This window comes from Xenopus laevis, chromosome 4L, assembly GCF_017654675.1.
Source record: "Xenopus laevis strain J_2021 chromosome 4L, Xenopus_laevis_v10.1, whole genome shotgun sequence".
Lineage (NCBI taxonomy): Eukaryota > Metazoa > Chordata > Amphibia > Anura > Pipidae > Xenopus > Xenopus laevis.
Genome location: NC_054377.1, coordinates 153,874,502 through 153,886,774, shown reverse-complemented (window position 1 = coordinate 153,886,774; position 12,273 = coordinate 153,874,502). Strand labels below are relative to the sequence as shown.

The 12,273-nt window shown below is 45.1% G+C and overlaps 1 protein-coding gene across 6 annotated transcripts in view; it reads right to left on the bottom strand.

The window, feature by feature from the left end:
• The window catches only part of LOC108704046 (IQ motif and SEC7 domain-containing protein 1), a 184,971-nt gene extending 173,818 nt beyond the window's left edge, over nucleotides 1-11,153 (bottom strand). For 3 of the 6 annotated variants that reach the window (XM_041591008.1, XM_041591012.1, XM_041591017.1), the window contains exon 1: nucleotides 10,950-11,153. In XM_041591008.1, coding sequence (XP_041446942.1) covers nucleotides 10,950-11,140 — 191 coding nt within the window. In that variant the 5' untranslated portion in view covers nucleotides 11,141-11,153. The remainder of the gene's footprint in view (nucleotides 1-10,949) is intronic. The other 3 variants (XM_041591010.1, XM_041591009.1, XM_041591011.1) reach the window with 2 other exon arrangements.
• Between the last annotated feature and the right edge of the window lie 1,120 nt (nucleotides 11,154-12,273).

Below are 12,273 nucleotides of genomic sequence, written 5' to 3'. Positions count from 1 at the left end.
ATCCGGCTCTGATGGAAATGCTGTTTCTCTGTGTGCGGAGTCTGCTGTTTTGTTACCTTTTGTTTGTGTTGGTTATTTGAGTTATTCTGCTAATAAAGGGAGCCCCCCTAAAAGACATATTAGACCTACCTGTCAATCAGACTCTGGGCCAGACCTCAGCATGAAGAGAGACAGGTTGTGGAGAGTGAGATACTAAAGGGTAACTCGATTGTTTCTTAAACGGTACAGAATGTGTAATTGATTGTATTTAGAAAGTGATTTATTTCAGTGAGATGAAGCTTAGATTAAATGTTTATTTTCTCGATAGTTCCCCTTTAAGGGTTTGGCCAGGCAATTGGATTTGGCTGAAACTGAACGCTGCTGAAAGACTCAGATTTAGATCAGAATCCAAAACCTTATCTGGGATTTGATGCATAACTACTATGATATAATCAGCCTAATTCCCATCTGCTTTTAAACTCCCAGCATTCCATTGTCCTACAGACAGACAGACAGACAGACAGACAGGAGGACATAAAGCATTCAATCCTATATTAATATGACATTGTTGTGACAGTTTCTGTGGGAATATTTACGACTGAACCAATGAATGCGGCTGTTGCACAAAGAAAAGGATCAGGCAGAAAATGATGTGGGATATAGATGTGGGATATACCTATGAATATGTGTATATATCATATACCTGGGATTTATAACCTGCACCCACTGGGATCACACCTGTAAGGCCTTGTATTGCTCACACCTGTAATGTAGTGTATTGTTCACACATTCCCACATTCATCACACATAATAGGCCCTGTATTGATAAAACCTATAATACCATGTAGTGTGCACACCTATACGGCCCTGTTTGTTCAAACATACAAATCCCTGCATTGTTCACACCTGTAAGTCCCTGACCTCTAACACCCTGTATTGTTCACACCTTAGACTGCGTGTGCCTTGCTCACCTGTTCCAGACTATAGGAGTCATTGTATGTAGTACTGTACATAGTGTTCATCTTATAATGATCATTATTAATTACATGCTTGACCCTGATAGGTCTCCCTGTCTCCTGTCATACTCCGCCTGCTTTCCCCTGTCTGATTGTGCCATAATCTGCCTGCCCTGCTCTACCTACGGGGGTTAAACCTGGTGGGGGTTTGGTAACATTGTTTTTAGGGGTCCCTAAGGTGTTTTATTATGTGCTGGGAGTTACTGTGTTATCCACAGGGGAAGAGGAGGCATAAGGATTTAAATCGGGTTGTTCCCCTTTAAATTAAGTTAGCATGATGTAGAGAGGGATATTCTGAGACAATTTGCATTATTATTATTATTATTATTATTATTATTATTATTATTATTATTATTATTATTATTATTATTTGTACCCTGGGTACCCCTGGAACTATAGCAGGGTGACTGTTACCCCAATGTTTCTATATATCTGTAACCTTGTTATAAGCTAAGGGGGCCCAGTCTGAAGGTCAGTTAGGGGGAGATTTGGGGTGAGTGATTATTTGTACCCTGGGTACCCCTGGAACTATAGCAGGGTGACTGTTACCCCAATGTTTCTATATATCTGTAACCTTGTTATAAGCTAAGGGGGCCCAGTCTGAAGGTCAGTTAGGAGGAGATTTGGGGTGAGTGCTTATTTGTACCCTGGGTACCCCTGGAACTATAGCAGGGTGACACCCCAATGTTTCTATATATCTGTAACCTTGTTATGAGCTAAGGGGGCCCAGTCTGAAGGTCAGTTACGGGGAGATTTGGGGTGAGTGTTTATTTGTGCCCTGGGTACCCCTGGAACTATAGCAGGGTGACACCCCAATGTTTCTATATATCTGTAACCTTGTTATGAGCTAAGGGGGCCCAGTCTGAAGGTCAGTTACGGGGAGATTTGGGGTGAGTGCTTATTTGTACCCTGGGTACCCCTGGAACTATAGCAGGGTGACTGTTACCCTAATGTTTCTATATATCTGTAACCTTGTTATAAGCTAAGGGGGCCCAGTCTGAAGGTCAGTAAGGGGGAGACTGTCACCCCAATATATCTGTAACCTGGGTTCATGCTACAGTATTACACAGATGCAGAATGAGTGGGATGTGTAACTGTACATAGAGGATATATGTACCAATGTGTAAGTAAATGAAGCCTAGCATTACAGTGGAGACTTATGATTGGGTACAAGGACCCTGATATTGGGGTACACGATTAGTAGGACTGGGGTAGTTTAATCATATCTCTTATCTCTGCATTTGGCAGCCAGTTGAATTACAGGACAGGGTGAGTTTATGGATTCCTTAATAATCTTTATGACTCCCAATCAGATGTTGGACTGGAATAGCGATTATTGGAATTGGTTATTATGGGTTACACTGGGGACTTATCTGGTTATTGATGTGTATCAGCAGCGCCACAAAACATGGTTTTGGATTAATAGGATTAGTGATTTTGGATTTCCCTAGTTTCCCTTGTTCATATAAGTGATAATCAAGTGCAAGCGCTTGTCTTGGGTCTTCATCCATGGGGGAAGGGCAAATACTGGGGCACAATATGGGTAGAATGATATTATCCGAGGAGTGGAGTATTAATGATCTCCCAGTCACTCCATTCAGCTTGCAGAGCATTTATTCCAATGCTGTTAATTAGCAATTGTAATTATGGGCAGGTACTGGTTATATGCACAGGGGGTGCACAGACTGGGGGTGCACAGACTGGGGGTGCATGGTACGGCTGCTGAGTGGAAGCAACTGGTGCTCATGCTGCACATTCACTCTGCACATTCATGCTACACACTGACCCCCAGTCCATTTTCCTGTATTCAGCACAGAATGGATGTGGTACCAGAACTTGGCACTGGTTCCCCCTACAACATGGCACATGGGTGAGTCAATATTGATGACAATGGAAATCTCAATTTATCACAGAGTGCAGGGAAGTAAATCAGGGCTTGTACCCCAACACCTCCACTTACCCCCATCCCCTACTGTACTCCGCTCCATGTATTCTATACTGACAGTTATTGATCTCTGTATTGATCCTGAGACAAGTCATTTGGCTGCAAATGGTCCTGCCTTTAACCCTTTCAGCCCGGGGAAGTTTGTATGACTCGGGGAGTTCGGGGGGATCTTTCTGAATCTCAATGGCCTCATTCATAGGGGGACCCACAGAACTCTCTATTGGCTGCACATGGTATTGGGCTGCTTACTCCATGGCATGAGCTTTATTACTCTATGCAAACAGATGTTGCTGCCCCTGAGCCAGTTGAGCTTACACTCTAAGTCTGGACATCTGTATATGAGGAAGAGACAATTGATACATAATATTGTATGTCCTTTGTGTTTTTATCTATGATTTTTCCACAAGGATGATCTGGTGGTGGATGGGCATTGCTAAAGGACTCTGTGCAATGGCTTCTTTGGGTCAAAAGTTTGGGGTTAAAACCTTGGGCGGGTCAGAAAAAAATGGTTAAAAGTTCAAATCCATTTATTAGGACAATACAGGTGAAGGCCTAACGCATCTCGTACCTATTGGGGCACTTACTCATAGGCTGTTAGTAAGTGCCCCACTAGGCACGGACCCCGTTAGGCCTTCACCTGTATTCTTTTTGGTTCATTGTTTTTGAAAAAATATCATATTTTTCATTTGTTAGTGTATAAGGGTTAGGATTTGTGTATAAGGGTTTGTGGATTAGGGTTAGTGTATTAGGGTTTATTGTATAAAGGTTAGTGTATATAGGTTAGTGTTGGTGTATAAGGTTATTGGATAAGGGTTAGTGTGTTAGGGTTGGTGTATAAAGGTTATTGTATTAGGGTTGGTGTTAGGGATGCACCGAATCCACTATTTTGGATTCGACCGAACCCCCGAATCCTTTGCGAAAGATTCTCCCGAATACGAACCGAATCCTAATTTGCATATGCAAATTAGGGTTGGGAAGGGGAAAATATTTTTTACTTCCTTGTTTTGTGACAAAAAGTCACACAATCTCCCTCCCCACTCCTAATTTGCATATGCAAATCAGGATTTGGATTCGGTTCAGCCGGGCAGAAGAATTCGGCCGAATCCGAATCCTGCTGAAAAAGGCCGAATCCTGGATTCGCTGCATCCCTAGTTGGTGTATAAAGGTTATTGTATAAAGGTTATTGTACTAGGGTTATTGTATTAGGGTTGGTGTATAAAGGTTAGGGTGAGGGGCAGGCAGTATATTAGGGTGAGGGGCAGGCAGTATATTAGGGTGAGGGGCAGGCAGTATATTAGGGTGAGGGTTCGGGCAGCAAGCTTGGGGTCTAAATCAGAGAATCTGTGGCTATTGGTGCTGCTGTGCCATTTGCCCAAGTGTTCATAGCCCCCTGCTGATGAGCCAGGAAGAGATTTTCTTTTGAAAGATTCTTCCTTATGGGCCGGAGAGAAGGAGGAATATCGTGTATATATATATATGTATGTATATATATATATATATCAGCCCGAGAGCTGCTGCTGGTTCGGGGGGCTTTCATTTCTGACCTTGGGAGGGAGAAGAATCCGTTGAGCAGAGTCTCATTCATCTCAGTTCCAGGAAATTTCACATAATGAGAAAGTTAAAGGGAAAGTGAGTCTGTCAGGGCCGATGTTTGAGCAGATTTCTATTTCCAGGGATACAATAGACATAATACTGTGCTAATTACGCTCCATCGTTAGAGAGAAACCCATTCCATGTCAACAGTAATAGAAACGAGAGACAGCAGGGAATAATACTGGGGATCAAACACTGCCCCCCCCCTTTGTTTATTATGAAATTAATTTCCTTTTTATGTTCCATTAGATTTTACATTCATTTCTTAGGCCCAGAGTATTGATCTGAGTATTGATCCTCCCGTGGCCGCTGGGACCTTCTCATAAACAAACACTTTGATGGGTGAATTATCCAAATTATTGGTCTCTTCATTTTCTCTATGAAATGCCGATCACATGTACAGAGAGCTGGGTACCAGGAGCACTTTGGGGACAGGCAGAATTCTTACGGGGGATCCCCAAATGATTCAGGCAATGTAGGAAGCTTTATTCAGCAGTGTTGCTAGGGGTTAATTCCCCTAGCAACTAGGAAATAATCATGAAAGGCAAGTGTAAGGTGATGAGCCAATCACACAAGCACTTCCCTGCAAGGAATTTTCCCGATGGAGATTCCGAGTGTGTAATGTGTTGTGTGTCCCCGGGGCCCCATGGCAGTTCCAGGCCATAAATATCCCAGATTAATTATCAGCCCAAATCCACTTATAGGATTTACCAGACGTGACTTTGGTGACTGCTCTGAGGTTCTGCCATTTGAAACGTCCCTTTACTGATATATTAACCCTCTAACTGCCCAGAGGATCTCACTCAATGGGGGTTAAAGAATGGGGTAAAGACTCCCGGGCCGGGGGCAAACACAAATATTTGTTACGAGGAAACTCCCATCACTCTTCTTCCTCATCTCCCTAATTATCAGTAAGACACAGGAACCTCGTAATCCCTGCCCTCTGACCCCAACTAGTAACAGCCCCGCCCCCTCGTTAGTAATTATCCGCAGGATTCCCTGAACCTCTGACCCTTTCCTGCCCTGCTTACAATTTGTATCTGTGCCACAAGCACTACTACCTACGGTGCACAGGGTATTCTGGCACAAAACTGCAGCAGTCACAACAGCCAGTGCACATGTAATTGAATGGAAAGGGCCACACGGGATGTACATGGAGCAGCGACTGGTAAAGCTCAGTGCCAAGTACCAACTGACCCATTACCTATAAGTGGGGCAAGAGTCTCTTTTATCTTTACCCCACACTCTCCATGACAACAGCTCCCACCTATGACATTGGCCCTAAGCACTAAATGCACAGCCAGGGGCCACACAATCGCACATCCCCACCAAACTCAGAGCCAATTCCCTAAAAATAACAGACATCAGCAGCTTCTTACCTGGGGTATGACTGTCCCATAACCCAACTACTCCCTTCTTCCCCTTCCATCCAGGAATCACAACTATGGCAGCATAGGTATTCCCTGTACTAAGCACAATTCAGCAGGAACAGTCCCCTAAGTTTGCTCATAGTCTGTACAGAGAGATCCCATAAAACTATGGCAGCATAGGTATTCCCTGTACTAAGCACAATTCGGCAGGAACAGTCCCTAAGTTTGCTCATAGTCTGTACAGAGAGATCCCATAAAACTATGGCAGCATATAGGTATTCCCTGTACTAAGCACAATTCAGCAGGAACAGTCCCCTAAAATTGCTCATAGTCTGTACAGAGAGATCCCATAAAACTATGGCAGCATAGGTATTCCCTGTACTAAGCACAATTCAGCAGGAACAGTCCCTAAGTTTGCTCATAGTCTGTACAGAGAGATCCCATAAAACTATGGTACATAGGTATTCCCTGTACTAAGCACAATTCAGCAGGAACAGCCCCTAAGTTTGTTCATAGTCTGTACAGAGAGATCCCATAAAACTATGGCAGCATAGGTATTCCCTGTACTAAGCACAATTCAGCAGGAACAGTCCCTAAGTTTGCTCATAGTCTGTACAGAGAGATCCCATAAAACTATGGCAGCATAGGTATTCCCTGTACTAAGCACAATTCAGCAGGAACAGTCCCTAAGTTTGCTCATAGTCTGTACAGAGAGATCCCATAAAACTATGGCAGCATAGGTATTCCCTGTACTAAGCACAATTCAGCAGGAACAGTCCCTAAGTTTGCTCATAGTCTGTACAGAGAGATCCCATAAAACTATGGCAGCATAGGTATTCCCTATACTAAGAACAATTCAGCAGGAACAGTCCCCTAAGTTTGCTCATAGTCTGTACAGAGAGATCCCATAAAACTATGGCAGCATAGGTATTCCCTGTACTAAGCACAATTCAGCAGGAACAGTCCCTAAGTTTGCTCATAGTCTGTACAGAGAGATCCCATAAAACTATGGCAGCATAGGTATTCCCTGTACTAAGCACAATTCAGCAGGAACAGTCCCTAAGTTTGCTCATAGTCTGTACAGAGAGATCCCATAAAACTATGGCAGCATAGGTATTCCCTGTACTAAGCACAATTCAGCAGGAACAGTCCCTAAGTTTGCTCATAGTCTGTACAGAGAGATCCCATAAAACTATGGCAGCATAGGTATTCCCTGTACTAAGCACAATTCAGCAGGAACAGTCCCTAAGTTTGCTCATAGTCTGTACAGAGAGATCCCATAAAACTATGGCAGCATAGGTATTCCCTGTACTAAGCACAATTCAGCAGGAACAGTCCCTAAGTTTGTTCATAGTCTGTACAGAGAGATCCCATAAAACTATGGCAGCATAGGTATTCCCTGTACTAAGCACAATTCAGCAGGAAACAGTCCCTAAGTTTGTTCATAGTCTGTACAGAGAGATCCCATAAAACTATGGCAGCATAGGTATTCCCTGTACTAAGCACAATTCAGCAGGAACAGTCCCTAAGTTTGCTCATAGTCTGTACAGAGAGATCCCATAAAACTATGGCAGCATAGGTATTCCCTGTACTAAGCACAATTCAGCAGGAACAGTCCCTAAGTTTGCTCATAGTCTGTACAGAGAGATCCCATAAAACTATGGCAGCATAGGTATTCCCTGTACTAAGCACAATTCAGCAGGAACAGTCCCTAAGTTTGCTCATAGTCTGTACAGAGAGATCCCATAAAACTATGGCAGCATAGGTATTCCCTGTACTAAGCACAATTCAGCAGGAACAGTCCCTAAGTTTGCTCATAGTCTGTACAGAGAGATCCCATAAAACTATGGCAGCATAGGTATTCCCTATACTAAGAACAATTCAGCAGGAACAGTCCCCTAAGTTTGCTCATAGTCTGTACAGAGAGATCCCATAAAACTATGGCAGCATAGGTATTCCCTGTACTAAGCACAATTCAGCAGGAACAGTCCCTAAGTTTGCTCATAGTCTGTACAGAGAGATCCCATAAAACTATGGCAGCATAGGTATTCCCTGTACTAAGCACAATTCAGCAGGAACAGTCCCTAAGTTTGCTCATAGTCTGTACAGAGAGATCCCATAAAACTATGGTACATAGGTATTCCCTGTACTAAGCACAATTCAGCAGGAACAGTCCCTAAATTTGCTCATAGTCTGTCATAGCAGCATGGGAGTTGTAGTTTACCATCATTAGTATGACACATATATAAATGAAATGAATGTGATTAATAAGAAGGGACCCAGTAGTAGATGTAACAATCCCGCTGTGAGACATTTCTGTTCCTCTCACTGTGGCAGCCAATCAGCAATTAGCTTTGATCATTGTGACGCAGGTATAATTCTTGCAGCAAATATGATTGGGCCCTGGGGCCACTCTGCCTGACATTAGTGAATGGGAAGTGAAATATCAAAAACGGCAATTAATCAGATTTCCTTCTAGTTTCTGTGGTTATTTTACCTGTCGCCATGGAGACGAGTGGAACAGAAAGGTGAATAATAACACTAGTAAGAAATAGCAATAAATAAATGGAAACAACATGAAAGAGCAATAGTACATCCCATCCCATGATATATGTTGTTCTACTATATACACAATTACACACACAACACACAAGAGATTTGGAGCATTAACCATGTGATACAATATAGATAATAATGGAGTTATTAAAGGGCAAATAAAGAGCTGCTGTAAGAAAATGAGATTGCTCCCCCAGCAGTGTATAAAGCCCAGGAGGGAGAGGGTCGGGGGCACTAATAGATAAGGGAGGGGGTCGTGGGCAGGATCAGTAAGTACCGGGATCCAGGGACCATGGGCAGCCTAGTGACACGGGGGGATAATGGGGGAGTTGGGGGAGCGCTGGGTAGTTGTGTTGGGTTAGTGTGGGGGGCTGGGTGAGGAGATGAGGTGCCCCCATATACAGGACATATAAAATATATAGATCAGGTGTGGGGGACACAGTGACAGTGGGATAAATACCAATATGAAGGGACATTACTGCAAACTGAGGCTGTGGCATAAATCTGCCATATTTACATCTGGTGCCCACATACCTGTAATACTCACACACACACCTGTAATACCCACACACACACCTGTAATACTCACACATAACTGTAATACTCACACACACCTGTAATACTCACACACACCTGTAATACTCACACACACACACACCTGTAATACTCACACATACCTGTAATACTCACACACACCTGTAATACTCACACACACCTGTAATACTCACACACACACCTGTAATACTCACACACACACCTGTAATACTCACACACACACCTGTAATACTCACACACACACCCTGTAATACTCACAACACACCTGTAATACCTCACACACACCTGTAATACTCACACACACACCTGTAAATACTCACACACACGCTGTAATACTCACACACCCAAATCCACACCTGTAATAACTCACACACACACCTGTAATACTCACACACACCTGTAATACTCACACACACCTGTAATACTCACACACACACCTGTAATACTCACACACACACCTGTAATACTCACACACACACCTGTAATACTCACACACACACCTGTAATACTCACACACACACCTGTAATACTCACACACACCTGTAATACTCACACACACACCTGTAATACTCACACACACACCTGTAATACTCACACACACCTGTAATACTCACACACACCTGTAATACTCACACACACACACCTGTAATACTCACACACACACCTGTAATACTCACACACACCTGTAATACTCACACACACACCTGTAATACTCACACACAACACCTGTAATACTCACACCACACACCTGTAATACTCAACACACACACCTGTAATACTCACACACACCTGTAATACTCACACACACCTGTAATACTCACACACCTGTAATACTCACACACACCCACCTGTAATACTCACACACACCACCTGTAATACTCACACACACACCGTAATACTCACCCACACACCCTGTAATACTCACACACACCCTGTAATACTCACACACACACCTGTAATACTCACACACACACCTGTAATACTCACACACACCTGTAATACTCACACACACCTGTAATACTCACACACACACCTGTAATACTCACACACACACCTGTAATACTCACACACACACCTGTAATACTCACACACACACCTGTAATACTCACACACACCTGTAATACTCACACACACACCTGTAATACTCACACACACACCTGTAATACTCACACACACACCTGTAATACGCACACACACCTGTAATACTCACACACACACCTGTAATACTCACACACACCTGTAATACTCACACACACCTGTAATACTCACACACACACACCTGTAATAATCACACACCTGTAATACACACACACACCTGTAATACTCACACACACACATGTAATACTCACACACACACCTGTAATACTCACACACACCTGTAATACTCACACACACCTGTAATACTCACACACACCTGTAATACTCACACACACACACCTGTAATACACACACACACCTGTAATACTCACACACATCTGTAATAATCACACACCTATAATACTCACACACGCCTGTAATACTCACACACACACCTGTAATACTCACACACACCTGTAATACTCACACACACCTGTAATACTCACACACACACCTGTAATACTCACACACACCTGTAATACTCACACACACACATGTAATACACACACAGGTAGAAGCCCCTCCATATATAAAACCCCAGTGGGGGCAGGAGGCTTTGCCCCGGTATGTGATTCTTTGCCAGTGAAAGAGGCAGAAGTGGGACCCCCTTCCCTAAGGCTGGCCCCCGGGTCCCCCAGTGTGGGGGTGCAGCTGTGAGTATTGGGGAGTCAGTCCGGGGGGTGCAGCTGTGAGTATTGGGGAGTCAGTGTGGGGGGTGCAGCTGTGAGTATTGGGGAGTCAGTGTGGGGGGTGCAGCTGTGAGTATTGGGGAGTCAGTCCGGGGGGGGCAGTTGTTACCTCAGGGGGCAGTTATTCAGGTGCCGCTGATGATCAGTCGCCAGTTTAACCAGTTGCCCCTCCAGCTCCTCTATTCGCCCCCGCTGTCTCTCCAGTTGTCCCCGCTGAGACTCAATGATGCGGTTCAGCTGCTGCAGATACTCGGCCGCCCGGTCCGGGCTCTCCCCGCTCTCCGGCTCCGCAGCCTCCATCCCCCTCCGCCGCCGCCGCTTCTTCTTCTTCCCCGAAACAACCGCCGCCGCCGCCGCCGCGACCTCCTCCCTCTCCCTGTGCCGAGTCCGCCGCTGCCTGAGCTGAGAGGGAGGAATCAGTGGCTGCTGGGGGAGGGGATCCCTGAGTGTGAGTGGGACTGAATAGAGCCGGCCAGGGGCTCACTGAGTGTGAGTGGAGCAGGGGAGAGAGGAGTGTGAGTGTGCGACTGAATGAGTGTGAGAGACTGAGTGAGAGTGTGGGACCCTATGAGTGTGGGACTGAGTGAGAGACTGAGTGAGAGTGTGGGACCCTATGAGTGAGAGACTGAGTGAGAGGTTGGGACCCTATGAGTGTGGGACTGAGTGAGAGACTGAGTGAGAGTGTGGGACCCTATGAGTGAGAGACTGAGTGAGAGGTTGGGACGTTGAGTGTGGGACTGAGAGAGAGGTTAGGACCCTATGAGTGAGAGGTTGGGACCCTATGAGTTGGGACTGAGTGAGAGTGTGGGACCCTATGGGTGAAAGACTGAGTGAGAGGTTGGGACCCTATGAGTGAGAGATTGAGTGAGAGGTTGGGACCCTATGAGTGTGGGAGTGAGTGAGAGTTTGGGACCCTATGAGTGTGGGACTGAGTGAGAGGTTGGGACACTATGAGTGTGGGACTGAGTGAGAGGTTGGGACCCTGTGAGTGAAAGACTGAGTGAGAGGTTGGGACCCTATGAGTGAGAGATTGAGTGAGAGGTTGGGACCCTATGAGTGTGGGAGTGAGTGAGAGTTTGGGACCCTATGAGTGTGGGACTGAGTGAGAGGTTGGGACACTATGAGTGTGGGACTGAGTGAGAGGTTGGGACCCTATGAGTGTGGGACTGAGTGAGAGGTTGGGACACTATGAGTGTGGGACTGAGTGAGAGGTTGGGACCCTATGAGTGAGAGAGTGAGTGAGAGGTTGGGACCCTATGAGTGAGAGACTGAGTGAGAGGTTGGGACCCTATGAGTGAGAGACTGAGTGAGAGGTTGGGACCCTATGAGTGAGAGACTGAGTGAGAGGTTGGGACCCTATGAGTGAAAGACTGAGTGAGAGGTTGGGACGTTGAGTGTGGGACTGAGAGAGAGGTTAGGACCCTATGAGTGAG